We start from the raw sequence: 20,776 nt of genomic DNA on the forward strand, positions 1-20,776 counted from the left end.
ATGTGTTTTCATGTTCTGGTTTAAGTTCTGATTTTGAAATTCTTTTTTATGTATTTTGTTTGAGTCCTCTTGCTGCATAAGTATATGGAATTTGGGGGTCAGTCTGTTAAGGATCCCAAATGTGGAATTTTTAATACTACCTTTTTTTTTTGGCTGCATTGCATGGCTTACAGGATCTTATTAATCCCCAACAACGGGTTGAATCCAGGCCCACAGCAGTGAAAATGCTGAGTCCTAACCACTGGACTGCCAGGGAAATCCCTTTAATACTACATTTAAATGTATACTCCTATTCATTCATTCTTATTTTGTTTATAGAAGCAATACCTGCTTATTTTCAAAAACTCAAACATATATCACATAAAGTAAACAGGAATAACCAGTGTCAATTATTTGGCATATAGTCTACATTCTTTTACATGGACATATATATACATATAACGCTTCCCTGGTGGCTCAGATGGTAAAGAGTCTGCCTACAGTACGGGAGTCCCAGGTTCTGGGTCGGGAAGATCCCCTGGAGGAGGAAATGGCAACCCAGTCCAGTATTCTTGCTGGGAAATCCCATGGACAGAGGAGCCTGGCAGGCTACAGTCCTTGAGGTCAAAAGAGTCGGACACGAATGAGCAACTTAACACCACATATGTACATATATACAAATAGTATACACATATACTGGAGAAGGCAGTGGCAACCCACCCCAGTACTCTTGCCTGGAAAATCCCATGGACAGAGGAGCCTGGTAGGCTGCAGTCCACGGGGTTGCTAAGAGTCAGACACGACTGAGTGACTTCACTTTCACTTTTCACTTTCATGCTTCGGAGAAGGACATGGCAACCCACTCATTGTTCTTGTCTGGAGAATCCCAGGGACGGGGGAGCCTGGTGGGCTGCCATCTCTGGTGTCGCACAGAGTCGGCCACGACTGAAGTAACTTAGCAGCAGCAGCAGCATACACATATACAGATAATAATTTTATTAGTGTTATTTTTAGCAAAGCATATACATAGCACCAAAAGATTAGAAGAGTTTGACTAGTTTGACCACCTAAAAATCAGTGAACAGAAAGAGTCATTTAAGGGAGGGAAGAAAATGAGGGTATTGATTGCCTTTTTAGCAGTTTGGGTGGACAGTTTCATTCTAAGGTTATTAGAATTTACTCCATAATTTTGACAAGAACAAAAATCAGATGAGTTCTGCTAGGATGCAGATGGTGCTTATGAATAGCAACACATAAGGAAGTCCATCCTCAAGGAAATCAGTCTTGAATGTTCATCGGAAGGACTAATGTTGAAGCTGAAACTCCAATACTTTGGCCACCTGATGCAAAGAACTGACTCACTAGAAAAGACCCTGATGCTGGGAATGATTGAGGGCGAGAGGAGAAGGGGACGACAGAGGATGAAATGATTGGATGGACATGAGTTTGAGTAAACTCTGGGAGTTGGTGATGGTCAGGGCTGCCTGGCGTGCTGTAGTCCATGAGGTCGCAAAGAGTCGGACACAACTGAGCAACTGAACTGAACTGAGGGGCATTTTTGATTATCATAGACTGGCCTATGGAGAGGTGCTATTGGCATTTATTGCCAAGAGGCCAGTGGTTCTGAATGTTCTGCAAGGCACTGGACAGCCTTAACAACCAAGAATTGTCATGCCCCAAACACTAATAGCAGTCTTTTTGAGAAACACTGGCAATAGTTGACCAAAATTTTGCATGATGCCCCCCTTTGGAAGGTGATGGATGACAGAAATCTTACAGTGGAAATTGGAAAGAATGCAGGATGAGTGGAAGTCTCTGGGCACCATGTCTTTTCCTGGGAGCAGAGCCAGACAACCAGCCTGACATGGTGTGGGCCCCCTGGGCTGGGGTGTCGGGGGCAGTGTAGTGACAGACTGCTAGGAGGCAGGTGAGTCTCCAGGGGGTGGGCGGGCAGGGACCAGCAGTAACTTGTAATTAAACATGGTTACTCTGTTTTCCTTTTACATTCCTGTTACCTCATATTTCTTTGAAATTAAAAAAAAAAAATTTTATCTTGGAGTATAGTTGATTTACAATATTGTGTTAGTTTCAAGTATACAGCAAAGTGATTTATTTAGTTGTACATAGTGTTTTAAGTATACAAACTTTTAAGTTTAATTAGGTCTCATTTGTTTCTTTTTGTTTTTATTTTCATTTCTCTAGGAGATGGATCCCAAAAGATGCTGCTGTGATTTATGTCAGAGTGTTCTATTTCTGTTTTTCCTCTAAGAGTTTTATAGTATCCAGGCTTACATTTAGATCTTTAACCCATTTTGAGTTTACTTTTGTGTATAGTGTTAGAAAATGTTCTTATTGCTTTTACATGTAGCTGTTCAGTTTTCCCAGCACCGCTTATTGAACAAATTGTCTTTTCTCCGTTCTATAGTCTTGCCTCCTTTTCACAGATCAGTTGGCCGTAGGTGTGTGGCTCTGTTTCTGGTCTTTCCATCCTGTTCCGTTGATCGATGTTTGTCTTTCTGCCAGCACCATCCTGTTTTGATTACTGCAGCTTTATAGTATAGTTTGAAGTCGAGGATCCTGACTCCAGGTCCATTTTTCTTTTTCAGGATTGCTTTAGCTGTTCAGGGGTCTTTTATGTCTCTATACAAATTTTAATATTTTTTGTTCTATATCTGCAAAAAATGCCCAATACCAGATTGCATCTGGTATTGGTAGTTTGATAGGTTGACTCTGTAGACTTCCTACATAGTATAGTCATTTTGACAATATTGATTTTTCCAATCCAAGAACATGGTGTATCTTTCCATCTGTCATCGATTTCTTTCATCAGCATCTTGGAGTACAGGTCTTCTGCCTCCTTTGGTAGGTTTATTCCTAGCTGTTTTGTTCCTAATATTTCCTTTCAGTCGGTCCTATTAATAGAGAAACTAGAGTAGATCAGTGGTTAAAAATACAGTCTGGAACCAGAAGAATCAGTTCAGATCCTGTTCTTCCACTTGATTTACGTAACCTCTCTGGATGTTACTTTAGTTTTTGCAGCTGCAAAATAATTTTTAAAGTTGTTTCTAAAAGGAAGAGGTGAGAAAACCTTTTTTCTCTCAGAAGTTATTGATGTGGTGTATAAAAGATGCTGTGGTTTAAGTGTTGAGCATAAAAGGAATTTGAATTCATTTTCTTGGCCTGAGCTTACTTTGTTTCTTTTGAAAGTATCATTGTGATTGCATCTGAGATTTTTCTGCCAAGCCAGCTATTTACAGTTCTTGTCATTAATGTAACTGCAATAGTTACCACACACCTAACTTCTTCTTCACATAACCCCAGAGTACTTTCAGCTGAGAGGGAGATGGAGCTGTTGTCCTAATATTGGATTTAGATATTGCACCACTAGTGAGAGAGAGTGCTAGGTTGATTTTTTTTTCATATTTTATTTATTTATGGCTGTAGGGCTTCCCTTGTGGCTCAGATGGTAAAGAATCTGCCTTCAATGTAGGAGACCTGGGTTCGCTTCCTGGGTTGGAAAGATTCCCTGGAGGAGGACATGGCAACCCACTCCAGTATTGCCCGGAGATTCCCACAGACAGAGGAGTCCGTGGGGTCGCAGAGAGTCGGACGTGACTGAGGACGGAGCACACACATTTACGGCTGTGCTGGGTCTTTGTTGCTGTGTGGACTTTCCTCTAGTTGTAACGAGCAGGGGCTACTCTCTAGTTGCAGTGTGCGGGCTTCTCATTACAGTGGCTTCTCGTTGCAGAGCACAGGCTCTGGAGCATGTGGGCTTCAACAGTTGCAGTTTCCACGCTCTGGATCGTAGGTTCAGTAGTTGGGGCTCACCAGCTTGGTTGCTCCACAGCACGTGGGATCTTACTGGACCAGGGATCGAACCCATATCTCTTGGATTGACAGGCAGACTCTACCACTGAAGTACCAGGAAAGCCCCCAAGTTTATTTAAATCAAGACAAATCAATATGTTCATCCATTCACTTATGGAAGACTATGAAGTAGTATCTTGTCAGGAAGTAAGACTGGTTAGTAGTTGACTTTGTAATATTTAGACATACAATAACTAAAGCTAAATATAATTTTTCCTTAATTAGAAATTACTTAACTGGCAAAGGGAAATGGAGGAAGCATTTATTCAGCCTGGCACTGTGCTTGCTCTGTTATGCAGTTTCTTTCCTTTAAAGGGAGTTAGTACTAGAAGCTTCCAAGATTTGGAAATAACCTTTGAAAACAAAGTCTGCATGTGATTTGAGTTACCTGATATTGTAAAGACTTGTTTAAAAAGTCTATAAGATATAAACTCCAGTTTTAGATATCAGTGAAGACACGTGTTTAACATAGGCAGAGTAAACACTCAGGATGACTGAGTTTATCCTATTTTTTTTTATTTTAAAGAAAATGGTTTTCAAGAGAAAAACCGCAGGAGTGAAACATGTTCCTTTTCACTCTGGATTACATAGTCCAACCAAAGTAAAATATCTTAAAAAGTAACCTTCCAAATAGCAAAAGTAAGACTTTGGACAGATGGTAAACTGAAAGATAGTAAAGTTCAATTCTAGACAAAAAATATTAAAGAGATATTATGTGAGATACCCATAATGTAATGTTTTGGTAGTATAGATTAGAAGGCGATAGGTAATATTTTTTCATATTTTATCCTGACTTATGTCCCATAACTCCTAATGCTGAAAACTAACTGAAACCATTCTTGGGTCTATATGTTCTGTTTGAGGGACCCTAAACTGGGAAAACCCTCATCTGCTTTGACATTATGACCTTTAAGAAGAAGTGGGGAAGGGGGAAGAAGTTCTTCAATTTCAAATTCTTCCAGCCCATTATAATTAATTGGAAAGTATGCACCTAAGGAAGAGCAGTACTTTCATTTTTCCCAGGAAGGTAGATTATGTCAGCATAACCTGGAAATCTAAGAAGATTAGGAGCTGTGTAATGGGGTATAATGTGACTTAGGGGATCAACTCTGAACATCACTCGTTGATGTCCTTAATTTTGGAAGATTTCAATTAATACTGAAAATGTTATATTTGAAGTTGCAGACTCAAACACCTTTGGTTGATTATAAGTTATATTAAAAAGTTCATCAGCTAAGTTGAAAGTTGTATTGCTGTGTAAGCAGGTGTGAAGTGTTCGTCGCTCAGTGGTGTCCAACTCTTTGAGACCCCATGGACTGTATGTAGCCTGCTAGGCTCCTCTGTCCATGGGATTTCTCCAGGCAGGAATACTGGAATGGGTAGCCATTCCCTGTTCTATAGGATCTTCCAGAGATCAAACCTGGGTCTCCCTCATTGCAGGCAGGTTCTTTTCTATCTGAGCTACCAGGAAGCCTTGTAAAGAGGTTTTAGATACTTGCTATATTTTTTGAAGCCTAAGTTCTGAGTAGTTAGCACTAATGGCCATTGAAGACAAAATGTCTGCTCCCTTTTGAATTCCTTACTTTGTACATTGAGGTTATCTTTTTTTGTTTGTTTTTGTTTGTTTGCTTTTTAACCAGTCCTCAGACTTCAGAAAATTTGTAGCTGCATAGAACACTGTTCTGATTGATAAACTGTCTGGAAGGGGTGTCTGGAATGCAGTTGTACAACTGCAAAATCTGTTTAGCAATAGTTAATAATGTAACTCTAAATCTGACTCGGTTTTGTAAAAGTGACTTAAGGTTATCAATGTACAGTGGTTGTCAATACATAGATAGTTGTGATGCTCCTTCTAGTCCATCTTCCTCCCTTTTTAGGCTTTCAGTTTCCTTTAAAGAATTAAATCTAATGATGCCGTCACAACCCACTGATCTATCATATTCATTTTACTTCGCTCCTTAGCATAAAATGTATTATGAGAAATTGAGGAGTAAAAAATGACCAATTATCTACTACATTTTCTGCAATATTAACTACACATACATATTTATTCTCTCTCTCTTTCATGCCAAGCTGTAGATGTTTACTGAAAAGATCCTAAAAATGGCTTCATTCTAACAAATTGCCCAAAAGGACAGCCAACACAGTAAGGTTCATCTGTAAAGCTCAAGAGAATCAGAAGATGGGTTCTCTCTAAACTGCCTTTTTGCTTTTTGTCAACCTAAAGTAAAGATTTATGTTTGAAAAATAGAGAAGAGTACTGATTTCTTATATTACCATCTGTGTTCTCTTTGAGGCAAAGATCAAGACCTTTTTTTTTTTTTTTTTTTGTATTTATTTGGCTGCTCCAGGTCTTAGTTGTGGCACATGGGATCTAAGATCTTCATTGCAGCACATGGGATCTTTAATTGTGGTATGTGGGATCTAGTTCCCTGATCAGGGATCGAACTGGGACCCTCTGCATTGGGAGCACAGAGTCTCAGCCACTGGACCACCAGATCAAGACCTTTTAAGAGTATTTTTTTTTTTAACAATGCTCACCTTTTTTGTTTTTAAATTCACATTTGACTCTATGCTTGCTATAGCTTTGCAGTGAGAAAACTCCTTAGAAGTGAGCTTGGAGGTTGAACTTAAATACCATGCTTCTTGTATGAATATTAACTGATATTTTATATGATGCTTAATTCAAAATGGATAGCTGTGTTGTCTTTAAAATTCAGTATCACCTCATAAGAGATAACCACTTTCCTAATATGTTTAACTGCAAAGGTTTACTGATTTGTAAGTAACTTGGCTGCTTTTCCTATTCTTATCTTTGAAATTATTAGGTTGACTCAGAAGAAATTGCCTTTTTAAGGTCAAAAATAGTCAAATAGTGGCATCTTCTTGGTTCAGCCTAGTAGTTTTTGTTGGATAAACAGACCACTTAATTTCTGGGTTTCTCTATGACCGCCATTTCTAGTTTAGTTCACTTCTTTCTCCAGCACTGGTCTTGATTCTTCCCCTCAGTCTTTTTTCTCTGCTCACCACTGATGATTGCAGTTTGCTGTTGCATATGAGCTTATTGGAAGAACTACTCTCTGCTTGTCTCATCCTTGCCCGGTGTCTTCTTAGGCTCCCTCACCCGTTCATCCCCGTCCCATTCATTTGCTAGTAAGTGCCATTTAAAAGTAAGGTACGGATGCGCGTGTGCATGCGCGCTCAGTCGCTTCAGTCGTGTCTGACTCTTTGCAGCCCTGTGGGCTGTAGCCTGCCAGCCTGCTCTGTCCTCGGGATTCTTCCGGCAAGAATACTGGAGTGGGTTGCCAAGCCCTCCTCCAGGGGATCTTCCTGACCAAGGGATCAAACCCGCAGCTCCTGCATCGCAGGGAGATTGCTTACTGCTGAGCCACCGGGGAAGCCCAAAATACAGATATTGTTACCCAGTAAGGGGATAAACACTTTAGAGTTTGAAACAGACATAATTTCTGACTGTGGTGTGAAAGCAGAAGCACTGAACTGGCATTAGAAAACCTTGATCTTCCTCCTACTGTATGAAAGGGCTTGCAGAAAATAGTTTAACATCTATGGGCCTATTTTGTTGTGTATGAACTATAAATACAGTTGACCTGTGTGCAGTGCAGATATGAACTGCCTGGATCCACTTATATGTGGATATTTTTCAATAATAAATACTACAGTACTACCTGGTCCCTAGTTGGTTGACTCTGTGGATTCAGAGACACCTCCAGCTACTGAGTCTTGACTATAAATTATATGTGGATTAATCCGTGTCTTATTAACGGTCAACTGTAGTACATATTTTTACCATATCCTCCTAAAGTAAGTTAGAATCAAGTGAAATTGAGCTGTTAGTTGCTTATTATAGTAATTCTTTCCTTATTTGGGCATGACTAAGATGCTTAAATATATATTTAGGAGGTAATTTTTTATTGAAATATAGTTGATTAACATTGTTTTAGTTTTAGATTATAGCATGGTGATTCATTATTTTTGCAGATTATATTCCATTATAAGTTATTACAAGATAAAGAGTACAATTCTCTGTTGTTGTTCAGTCCCTCAGTCATGTCCAACTCTTTGCAACCCCGTAGACTGCAGCACACCAGACCCCTGTCCTTCACTGTTTCCTGAAGTTTGCTCAAACTCGTGTCCATTGAGTCGATGATGCCATCCAACCATCTCATCCTCTGTCATCCCCTTTTCCACCTGCCTTCAGTCTTCCCCAGCATCAGGGTCTTTTCCAATGAGTCAGCTGTTTGCATCAGGTGGCCTAAGTATTGGAACTTCAACTTCAACATCAGTCCTTTCTGATAAATATTCTGGGTTGATTTCCTTTAGGGTTGACTGGTTTAATCTTCTTGCTGTCCATGGGACTCTAAACAGTCTTCTCTAGCACCACAGTTTGAAAGCATCAGTTCTTTGGCACTCAGCCTTCTCTATGGTCCGACTCTCACATCCATACATGACTACTGGAAAAACCAGAACTTTGACTATACGGAGCTTTGTTCACAAAGTGATGTCTGCTTTTTATTTATTTATTTATTTTTTTTTTGATGTCTCCTTTTTAATACACTGTCAAGATTTGTCCTAGCTTTTCTTCCCAAGAGCAAGTGTCTTTTAAAACAGTAAATTCTCTTGCTTATCTATTTTATATGTAGTAGTTTATATCTGTAAATCCCATAGTTTTAATTTGTTCCTCTCCCGTTTGGTAACTGTAAGTTTGTTTTCTAAGTCTGTGAGTCTGTTATCATTTTGTAAATAAGTTCATTTGTATCATTTTTTAGGTTCTACATGTAAATGATATCATATAATGTTTGTCTTTCTCTGATTTACTTCACTTAGTATGATAATCTCTAGGTCTATCCATGTTGCTGCAGATGGCATCATTTCTTTTTTTTTTTTTTAATAGCTGAGTCATTTGTGTGTGTGTGTATGTATGTGTGTGTGTGTATCATCTTCACCCATTCATTTCTCAATGGACTATTATGTTACTTCCATGTCTTAGTTATTGTAAATTAGTGCTACTGTAAATATTGGAATGCATATCTTTTCAAATTAGGCTTTTCATCTTTTCCAAATATATGCCCATATAAGTGATATCATATAATATTTGTGTCTCTCTGACTTGTTTCACTAAGTATAATATTCTCTAGGTCCATCCCTGTTGCCACAAATAGCATTATTTCATTCTTTTTGGGAGTGATATTCCATTGTGTGAGTACATATATATATATCCCACATCTTAATTCAGTCATCTGTGGTTGGACACTTGTGTTGCTTCCGTGTCTTGGCTGTTGTAAATAGTGCTGAAACGAACATTGGGTGCATATATCGTTTTGAATATATGCACGTCTCTCCTTTTTTTCCACATCCCTAGGAGTGGAATAGTTGGATGATGTGGTAGTTGTATTTTTACTTTTTAAAGGAACCTCCATACTTTGCCTAGTGGCTGTGTCACTTTACATTCCCACCAGCAGTGTACAGGGGTTCCCTTTTATCCATATCCTCTCTTTAGGAGAGAATTCTAAATCTGAACTTTATAAATGCCAAAATGAAAGTTGGTAATCTCAGCTCTGATGTTCATTAATGTGTAAATAGGTAAACAAATTGTGGTGTATCTTTGGTAAGGAATACTATTCTGCAGTAATAAGGATATATAAGTTGGGAATTCTAACCGCCTATTCCCAGTATCTTCCAGTTATGCATGTGAGTGGTATTTTAGATGTATTTTCTTCTGGACTCTTCTTGTCAGGGAGCAGATGACAGTGAATGGCAAGACTGAACTGTCCACTTCCTTTCATTACAGAAAACGTGCTCGGAGTGACGTAGTAATAAGTGGAGGTGGTGAGGTCTAAATCTCTGGCGTTTCTTCTTGTCCTTGATAGTTTTTCTAACAGAAGGTAATTTGTGGTAAGAAAGAGGTAGCAAGTTGTAAAATAATACAGGAAAAATTAATGTATATGGAACTTAGCAAATGTGTCAGTTTTTTTAAAAATCTTTAATAAGATATCATTTGTATACAGTAAAATTCACCAATGTGTAATTTCGTGAGTTTTATCAAATGTATGCGATCATGTAACCATACCATAAAGTACAGAATATTTTCATCACCCCTGAAAAGACCCCTCATACCCCTCTTCCGTCAATCATCTCTCCATTCCCTGGCAACCGCTAATCTATTCTGTCACTATGTCTTTTTAAGAATTTCCTATAATTGGATTCACAAGAGTGTAATCTTTTGTGTCTAGCTTATTTCATTTAACATAATACTCTGTGATTCATCATCATTTTTGTATGTGTCAGTTATTTTTATCTCTCTTGATCATGTTTCTTCTATTTTTCTGAATGGATGGAGCATTTTTGTAATAACATTTTTCATCCTTGTCTGCTAATACTCTCATTTCTGGTCTGTTTCTCTTGATAGACCTTTCTCCTAGTTGGTGGGTCATATTGCCCTATTTCTTTGAATGCCTAGATTCTTTTACTACATATTGTGACATTGTGAATTTCACATTATTAGGGGCTGCATTTTGTTACATTCATTTAGGTATTAATGTTGGACTTTGTTCTTGGAATCAGTTGGATCCTCTCAGGACCTGCTGTTTAGGAGGGTTTGGGTGGGCCAGAGCAGCTTTTAGTCTAGGGCGAATTTAGCTCCTCTACCGGTGTGACTCTTGAGGTCTTTCCGTTTCAGTTGGTGAAAATAGAAATTATTCCCAGTTCCGTATGAGTGCTGGGCATCGCGTAGCCTGCTGCTTTCTGGTGGATCTCCCCAGCCTTTTATGGTTTCTTCTCCTATGTGTGCAGGTCAGCCCTTTGCCAAAGGCTTTTCTGCAGGCCCCAAAGCTCTCTTGTGCACTTTCCTCCTCTCCTTTTGTGCTGTCCAGTAAATTCTAGCCAGCTTAGCCTCCCCAGCTTCAAAATCTGTTGTCTTCAGCGGACAAGACGAGGCCCCTGCTCCCAGAGCAGCCTGGGAGCTGTCTCTCGGTGGTATGAGGGCAACTGCAAGACCCACTGCTGGTTTCCTTTCTCTCCAGCGGCACAGTTGTGCACTGCCTGTGGCCCACAGTCTGGAAACCATTCTTTAATACACCCTGTCAAGCTTTCTGTTGGTTACAAGCAGTTCAGTAAATCCAGTTCCTGGTACTCTTATCACGGCTGGAACTGGAAGTCTCTTATTCTAAATGTAGAGTAAGCGTGTGTTGGTATTTCTAGGGGGAAAATTAGAGTATGTCGCTCATCAATTATCAACATAAATGTAACATACTTTAATGTCTGTTTTAATATTTGTAAGATATATGTTGTAACTTAAGTGATGTTCTTCGGTGTTCACACTAATCTAATCTACGCTTATGTTTGCTTCTCTGGTTAACTTAAAATTATTCACATAAAGTATTAATTTCGGGTTATTTGTAGCAAACTTATCTAGAGTAGTTTCCCATCAATGATGGATATGTTAGTGTTTTGAGTCTAAGAACATTTGTTTTTTTGTTGTTGTTGTAGGTTATTCTCTTTCATTACTTTAAGTATATCCTGCCATTCCCTTCTGGCCTGAAGGGTTTCTATTGATAGATCAGCTGTTATCCTTATGGGAATCCCTTTGTGTGTTATTTGTTTTTTCTCCCTTGCTGCTTTTAATATTTGTTCTTTGTGTTTGATCTTTGTTAATTTGATTAATATGTGTCTTGGGGTGTTTCACCTTGGGTTTATCCTGTTTGGGACTCTCTGGGTTTCTTGGACCTGTGTGACTATTTCCTTCCCCATTTTAGGGATGTTTTCAGCTATTATCTCCTTGAGTATTTTCTCATGGCCTTTCTCTTTGTCTTCTTCTTCTGGGACTAATAGGATTCAAATGTTGGGGCGTTTCACATTGTCCCAGAGATCCCTGAGGTTGTCCTCATTTCTTTTGATTCTTTTTTCTTTTTTCCTCCCTGCTTAATTTATTTCCACCATTTTATCTTCTACCTCACTTATCCTATCTTCTGTCTCTGTTATTCTACTGTTGGTTCCCTCCAGAGTGTTTTTTATCTTATTTATTGCATTATTCATTAGAACATTTGTTAATCATCTCTATTTCCAGTTGATTGATTTATCTTTGAGCTGTATGATTATATTTTTTAAAATATGAATCTGCTGGATTTCTCATATATGTGAAAAAATGACTGCAGCCTTCCTTATTTGTGAGTAGATTTTGAAAACTGTTGAACAGTTATTGGCCCTTACAAGCTGATCTTTTGAGTTTGTGTCTTGCTCTCTGTAACAGAACGATTGTTTTGGGACATCTGTTCATAGATCGACGTCCCATAAAGTCAAAACCAGGTCAAATATCTAGTCAGTTAGCATTTAGAAAAATCTATGCCTTAATCTATTTGTGTTTAGGAAAGATGAACAAAGTAGGGTTAAAAATATGATTTTTACATTACATGGATATGCTGCTGCTGTTTGGTAGGAGTTTTAGGAAAATGGTAATACAAACTCAAAACTCAAGAAGAAAATGCGGGACTCTGAATGGCTCTCTCTCTGGTCTTATGTGTAAAATCACTTGCAGCAAGGTTTTTGGAATGAATATTGAATTTGAGAGACGTTAATTCTAGTCAGCTGTGCCACTCATATGACTGTAGGCCAGTCACAACCTCGTGAGTCTCCTAATATGAATATATATGTTTACATATTACATACTGTATAAATATTTGTATAGATATACATGGAATGATAGTAAGTCTCTCTCCTACTGTAAAGGGTGGCAGGGTGTAGATGAGACGGCATCAGTGCACATGTTGGAGGGTGCTAGTGTGCCCCTAGTAGTAGTGGAAACACTGCTCATTAAACTGTATTTTGTTCGTTACTGTGAAATCTACTCTCAGCACTTACCATGACAGAATTTACCAAAGCAAGATATATTTGTGTCTTTTTATATTCCATACAGTTTACTGTGCAAAAATATTTTATGTTGGAAAGGAAGAAACAAAATGTAGAATTTATTGATAGAATAGAGATAGGAGAACTTGCTGTCTTTTTCTGCCTCTCTTTTTTCTTAGTATTATTTTGTTTCCCTCCCCACGATTTTCCAGGCAAAGAGTGTATTCAGCAATTAGCCGAAAACGTCAGGTATTTCAGGAGACGTCTGAAAAGCATGGGCTTCATCATCTATGGAAATGAAGATTCTCCAGTGGTGCCTCTGATGCTCTACATGCCAGCCAAAATTGGGTACCTTTTTTTTGTTGTTTTGTTTTAAATTTATTTATTTATTTTGGCTGTGAGCGTGGGCTTTCTCTAGTGGCAGCGAGCAGGAAGTGCTCTCTGCTTGTGGTCCACGGGCTTTTCACCGCAGTGGCTCTCGTCACGGAGCAAGGGCTCTAGACTGTGCAGGCTTCAGCCGTTGTGGCACACGGGCTCCGTGGTCTCGGCTCGCAGGCTCCAGAGCTCAGGCTCTGTACTTGGGTTGCACGGGCTTACTTGCTCCGCTGCGTGTGGGAACTACGTGAACCAGGGATCAAACCCATGTCCCCTGCATTGGCAGGTGGATTCTTAACCATTGTACCACCAGGGAAGTCTCCAAAATTGGGTACCCTTTTGCAGATGACAGATCAGCCTCTTATTAGACTTAAGATCTCCCATGATGTGAGACCAGGGTTATATATTCTGTTAGGTAAAACTGTCTTGGTCACATTATGTTAACCTTCATTTGCTGGATGTGCCATAGAGTAAACAGTGGATTCCAGTTTGTAAAATGCATTGTAAAACTTGTTAGTTTTTCATTAAGCAAACATTTGAGTTAAATGCACTTTTCTAGGGGGTTAAGATAGATCAGTTAACAAACCACAGAAATAAAAATCCCTGTCCTTGTGGAGTTATGCTCTACTGGGGCACAAGTAAGACAAACAGAATAAATGAGGAAATTTGTAATATGTGTGTTAGAAGGTTTTAAGTGCCATGGGAAAAAACAGAGTAAGATAGGGGGTGAGAGAGTGCCTTGTGGGTGGGCAGATTGCAGAATTCAATGGGATGGTCACCCCTGGGTGAGCCTCAGTGGGGAGGGAGGATGATACCAGCTGGAACTCATAGCTGAGCAAGTTAGCCACTTGGAGGATGAAGCTTCTGTGCAAAGGCCACAATGCGGGAACATAGTTATAGTTAGCCAGTGGGAGACGAGCAGGAGGTGAGTGGGGCTGAAGCGCAGTGCCCAAGGGGAAGCAGTGAGCTGTGAGGTCAGCCGTGTAATTGCACAGCTACCAGATACAGTGCACCAGCCCCTTTCGCTTGTGCAAGGCACATATAATGGAAATCTTTGCCTTGAAATAGCTTTTGGTGTATTTGAGAAGCACAGATGTGTAACAAAAACAAAATATATTTGAAAAGCCGATATGGAGTGGATAAAGGAGTCATCTGCTTAGTCAGTAAAAAAGGCACATCTTTTCAGAGTTGTGAGTTTGGGTGTTAAATATAAATTTGAATAAGGATCATTTCTCAGGTTTAAGTGAACCCATCAGAGGAGCAAGTTTTTTCTTCACCTTTGAATATCCAGTGCCCACCATAGCTCTTGGCACTCAGCAAATGTTTAGTCAAGTGAAATTATTATAGGAGGGGAAATTAAATCAGGGAACCTGGAAGTACAGTGGTCTGGGTGGTCATCTGAATGATGAGCTGGGGATGAGCTGGCCTCACACACACCTAAGGAAACCCTGAATGCCAATGGCAGCTCAACACCTAAATCCATCCAGAAAATGCATGGTCTGGAAGGGTAATGCTTGGTCTTTCTACCAGCAGGAAAACGTCCATGTTATAGCAGATCCTCCACATCCTTAATCTTAAAAGTTTTTTAATACTGCCAAGCCTAACATTTCAAGGACCAGGCTTAAACTCAAGTTCATTTTGAAACCTCTGAGCCACTGTTAACGTGTCAGGGACACCTTACAGCTACAACTGCAAATTACTTTAGACAAGCCTTATTAAAAGTTGGTCTCTGCCAACACTTATCCTTTCACCTTTCTGAAGGAAACCGTTTGGGAGAAGACCACTTTAGGATTGAATAGAGTCTTTGTAAAACTGTCAGTTTTAACTTTCACAGAAGTTAGAAGAAATTCCTAATAGAAATCTCTAGTGCCTCTAAGAGTTTAAATCACTCAGGATGGCAAGACCTTTGTACTCTGTGCTTTATTCTTCTTCCTGGTTTCTTGTTTTCCCTTTGCAGCGCCTTTGGACGGGAGATGCTGAAGCGAAATATTGGTGTTGTTGTGGTAGGATTTCCTGCTACCCCAATCATTGAGTCCAGAGCCAGATTTTGCCTGTCTGCAGCTCATACCAGAGAAATGCTTGATACTGTAAGTAGACACTTTCACTTTGATATAAATATACCTTATACTAAGAAGGCCTGTGTATCAGGTGAAATCAATCACCTGTTGGTCCTCATGGTCATTGAGCACCTGAGATAGATAGTTGCTGGTAGAGGAGGGAGCACACAGTGTTGTTTAATACACGGCTGTTAGCAGAAAATTGCAAGACTGTTAGCATCACCCACCAGACCCTGTGTGATCAGGGCTCTTGGGAAATTTCTGGCTTCATCTTGCTCCACTCTCTCCCTCCTTATAGTCTCTACAACTCTTTATTCTCTTTCTAGTCTAGCTTTCTCTTGTAAGCTTTCCCACCTGTTTTTCTGTGTGTGGAAGTTTCTCTCTTGACCCTTCTCTCCCCTTTGTCTTGCTGACTGTTACTCATTCGTCACATCTCCACGTAGACTTGCTCAAGGGTTTTCCCAAACCCTCTTGCTAGATGTTTCTGGAAATCCTAAGACTCCCGCCTAGAAAATTCTTTACACCTGTAGTTATTTAATGGCAGTCTTTTCCATTAGGTAAGTCTTAAGCAGGAACTAAGTCTATTTTTTTCATTCTGTGTGCCAAGCATATAATAGGAACTCATAATTACTACTGACTAAAAAATTTCATGGTCTCTTAATATGTTCTCGTCTCTTGGTATTTCCTTAATATGCTGTTACCTCACACGTAAGACTTCAGACTTTTTAAAGGTGTTCCTGTGTTGGGTGCATTCAGTTCAGTTCAGTTCAGTTCAGTTCAGTCGCCCAGTCATGTCTGACTCTCTGCGACCCCATGGACTGCAGCATGCCTGGCCTCCCTATCCATCACCAGCTCTAGGAGTCTAGTCAAACTCATATCCATTGAGTTGGTGATGCCATCCATCCATCTCATTCTCTGTCATCCCCTTCTCCTCCCATCTTCAATCTTTCCCAGCATTACAGTCTTTTCTAATGAGTCACTTCTTTGTATCAGGTGGCCAAAGTATTGGAGTTTCAGCTTCAACATCAGTCCTTCCAATGAATATTCAGGACTGATTTCGTTTAGGATGGACTGGTTGGATCTCCTTGCAGTCCAAGGGACTCTCAAGAGTCTTCTCCAACACCACAGTTCAAAAGCATCAATTCTTTGACACTCAGCTTTCTTTATAGCCCAACTCTCACATCTGTATATGGCTACTGGAAAAACCATAGCCTTGACTAGACAAACCTTTGTTGGCTGTGTCTCTGCTTTTAATATGCTGTCTAAGTTGGTCATAACTTTTCTTCCAAGGAGTAAGTGTCTTTTAATTTCATGGCTGCAGTCACCATCTGCAGTGATTTGGAGCCCAAAAAAATAGTCTGTCACTCTTTCCATTGTTTCCCCATCTATTTGCCATGAAGTGATGGGACCAGATGCCATGATCTTAGTTTTCTGAATGTTGAGCTTTAAGCCAACTTTTTCATTCTCCTCTTTCACTTTCATCAAGAGGTTCTTTAGTTCTTCACTTTCTGCCATTAGGGTGGTGTCATCTGCATATCTGAGGTTATTGATATTTCTCCTGGCAATACTGATTCCAGCTTGTGCTTCCTCCACCCCAGCATTTCTCATGATGTACTCTGCATATAAGTTAAATAAGCAGGGTGACAATATACAGCCTTGATGTACTCCTTTCCCGACTTGAAACCAGTCTGTTGTTCCATGTCCAGTTCTAACTGTTGCTTCCTGACCTGCACACAGGTTTCTCAGGAGGCAGTCAAGTGGTCTGGTATTCCCATCTCTTTATGAATTTTCCACAGTTTGTTGTGATCCACAGTCAAAGCGTTACATCTTCTTCTTTGATTGATCCCTTGATCATTATATAGTATCCTTCTTTGTCTCTTGTAACAGTCTTTATTAAAGTCTATTTTGTCTGATAAGAGTACTGCTTCAGCTTTCTTTTGAATTCCATTTACATGGATACCTTTTTCTATCCCCTCACTTTCAGTCTGTATGTATTCCTAGATCTGAAGTGGGTCTCTTACAGGCAGCATATATATGGACCTTGTTTTTGTATCCATTTAACCAATCTGTCTTTTTGTTGAAGCATTTAATCCATTTATGTTTAAGGTAATTACCTCTATGTATGTTCTTATTGCCATTTTGTTAACTGTATGTTTGCCTTTACCAGTGAACTTTCCCACTTGTAATTTTCTTTTTTTTTTTTTTTTTATTTTTATTAGTTGTAGTTTTCTTGTTTCTAATTCTGGCCTTTTCTTTCCAGCATAGAGAAGTTCCTTTAGCAATTGTTGTAAAGCTGGTTTAGTGGTGCTGAATTCTCTCATTCTCTGCTTGTTTGTGAAGCTTTTGATTTCTCCATCAAATCTGAATGAGAGCCTAGCTGGGTAGAGTATTCTTGGTAGTAGGATTTTTGCTCTCATCGCTTTAAATTTATCATGCCTTTCCCTTCTGACCTGCATAGTTTCTGCTTAAACAATCAACTGAAAGCCTTATGGGAATTCCCTTGTATGTTATTTGTTGCTTTCCCTTGCTGCTTTTAATATTTTATCTTTGTCTTTAATTTTTGTTTGTTTGGTTAATTTGTGCCTTGCTGTGTTCCTCCTTGGGTTTATGCTGTATGGCCTCTGCACTTCCTGGACTTGGGTGGCTGTTTCTTATCCTTTGTTAGGGAAGTTTTCCGCTGTTATCTCCCTATATTTCCTTAGGCCCTTTCTCGGTCTCTCTTCTCCTTCTGGATCTCTTATCATGTGAATGTTTGTGTGGTTAATGTTGTCCTAAAGGTCTCTAAAACTGTCCTCATTTCTTTTAAATCTTTTTTCCTTATTCTGTTCCACTCCAGTGATTTCCGTCATTTTATCTTCAGGTCACTTTTCTGTTCTTCTTATTCTGTTGATTCCTTCTAGTAGAATCACTAAAAATAAAAATATTCCTTCTATTTTTCATTTCAGTTATTGTGCTGTTGAACTCTGTTTATATTTTGTAGCTCTTTGTTATACATTTCTTGTACCTGCTTGGTCTGTGCCTCCATTTTTTTTTTTTTTCCCCTGAGTTCATCTTTGTTATCATTACCGTGAATACTTTTTCAGGTAGATTTTCTATCTCCACTTCGCTGATTTGTCTTCTGGGGTTTTATCTTGATCCTTTGTCTGGAACATATTCCTCTGCTGTCTCATTTTGTCTAACTTTCTGTGTTTGCAGTCTCCATTTCGCAGGCTGCAGGGTTGAAGTTCCTCGTCCTTCTGGTATCTGGCCTCTGGTGGGTGAGGCTGGTCTAGAGGCTTGTGCAGGCTTCCTGGTGGGAGGGATTGGTGCCCGCCCACTGGAGGGTGGAGCTGGGACTTGTCCCTCTAGTGGACAGGGCCATATCAGGGGGTGTGTTTAGAGGCAGCTGTGGGCTCAGGAAGCCTTTAGGCAGCCTGTCTGGTGATGAGTGGGCCTGTGTTCCCACCGTGTTGCTTGTTGGGGCTGCGGCATCCAAGCACTGGGTGTCGGTGGGGCTGTTAGGTGGGGGCGGGCCTTGGTGTCAGGGTAGCAGTCTCCAGAGAGCTCACCCCAGTGAGTACTCCCCCATACCTACACCGCCAGTGTGAGCCACAGCCACCCCTGCCTTCCCCTAGGGACCCTTCCAAGACCAGCATGTAGGTCTGGCCCAGGCTTCTGTGGAGTCACGGCTTTTCCCCAGGATCCTGGTGCACACAAAGACAGTGTGCATCTTCCAAAATGGAGTTTCTGTTTCCCCCAGTCCTGTGGAGTATTGTAACCAAGCCCCACTGGCCTTCAAAGCCAAATGCAGCTCCTCCCATTGCCAGACGCCCCCCAAACTGGGATGCCTGACACGGGGCTCAGAACTCTCCTTCCTATAGGAGAAACTCCAGTGTTAATTATTTTCCAGTCAGTTGATATGAGACTTGATTGTATTGCAAATGTGCCCTTCCTACCATCTTGTTGTGACTCCTTCTTTGTCTTTGGATGTAGAACATCTTTTATGGTAGGTTCCAGTCTTTTTTGTCAGTGGTTGTTCAGCAGGTGGTTGTGATTTAGAGAGAGGGTGAACTCAAGTCCTTCTTCTCCACTGTCTTGTCTCCAGCTTCTTTAAGATTTCAGACTTCTTAAGGAAAAAAGGATTTCAGACTTTAAATAGATCCTACTTTCTGAGAGTTTATAGAGCTCTAGAACATGATATTTCCATAAAATTAGTTGATAGAAAAAAATTAGGTGATAGAAATATCAGAATATTAATTCATTGGAGAGCTACTAATCTTAAAGAATATTATGAATGCATGTTTTTAAAAGCTTAATTTTTAAAAACAGCTTAATTGACATTTTAATTTTAACTGCGAAAGATTTTGATTTTTGTCCCTATTTCTTCATAGCAAATCTTCTACAAATACGGTATATTCTTAATCATCTGATACTGAAATTGGACTCAATTTATTGATATTGTATCTTTGTTTTTCTTCTTTGTTTCGATTATACCTTTTGAGATTTTTCCCATAGATTTTCCCTTTACTCAAAAATATTACTGATGAATTTCTTCATTGATTATTTTTTAACCTAGTGATACCAGCTTCTCTTCCACCTTGTTTGGGTATTTAGGAGTTTCAACACACCTTTTAAAAAAATAACTGTCATTAAAAGCAATGACTAAAGTTATTCACTATGTCTTGTAAAAGTTTTTACTCCTGATAACTAAACACATTCATGAAATAACTTAGCTGTAACCAGGTATCTTGGTAGATTTCTGTTGCCAGTAGCATGTTTACCAGTTGACAGTTTTGATCTTTTTCTCATAATATCCACTTGAAGGATTATTTGACTTTGCCTTCCATTTAGGTTTTTTAAGCATAAAGTATTTTTTTTTTGAAACTGCAGGTTTGTTAAAGTAATTTTGTCTTAATGATTTTTTATGGAAGTAAACATGAACATTACAAGATACAAATGAAGTTTCATTTATTAATTGGCCCTGAGACATGATTCTATATATAGGAAATGCTCTACAATTCACACTAAAAAACTAATCTACTATAGCTAATAAATTCAGCAAAGTTGCAGAATAAAAAGCACAAAAATTAGTGTATTTCTATACACTGGCAGTGAATACATGAAAATGAGATTAATATTTCATTTACGATAGCATTCAAAAGAATAAAATACCTAGGAATAAATTTAACCAGGGAGGTGGAAGATTTGCATATTAAGCTGTAAAACATCGCTGGAAGAAATGAAGGAAGACTTAAATAAATGTAAAGATACCCCATATCCATGGACTGGAACATTTAAGTTTATTAAAATGTCAGTTCAGTAAGATCTGTAGATTCACTGCCGTCCCTATCAAAATTACAATGGCCATTTTTGCAGAAATAGGAAAACTGATCCTTAAATTCGTATGGAACTGTAGGAGGCCCCAGATCAGCAAAACAATATAGAAAAGGAAAATAGAAGTTGGAGAACTCAAACTTCCTGATTTCAAAACTTACTATAATGCTACAGTAATTGGAACAGTGGAGTACTAGCATAAAGATAGATTTGTAGACCAGTGGGGTAGAATCAAGAGTCAAGAAATAAACCCAGACATCTATGGCTACCTCATTTTCAACACGGAAGCCTAAGACTGGTTAATGGAGAAGGTATAGTGT

General features: G+C 39.3%; 1 protein-coding gene across 1 annotated transcript in view; it reads left to right on the forward strand.

Moving 5' to 3' along the window:
• SPTLC2 (serine palmitoyltransferase long chain base subunit 2) overlaps positions 1 to 20,776 on the forward strand; it is a 96,767-nt gene that overhangs the window by 68,588 nt on the left and 7,403 nt on the right. The window contains exons 10-11 of the mRNA XM_043919082.1: positions 12,924 to 13,059; positions 15,044 to 15,173. Coding sequence (XP_043775017.1) covers positions 12,924 to 13,059; positions 15,044 to 15,173 — 266 coding nt within the window. The remainder of the gene's footprint in view (positions 1 to 12,923; positions 13,060 to 15,043; positions 15,174 to 20,776) is intronic.

This window comes from Cervus elaphus, chromosome 12 (assembly GCF_910594005.1).
Source record: "Cervus elaphus chromosome 12, mCerEla1.1, whole genome shotgun sequence".
In the NCBI taxonomy this organism is placed as follows: Eukaryota; Metazoa; Chordata; class Mammalia; order Artiodactyla; family Cervidae; genus Cervus; species Cervus elaphus.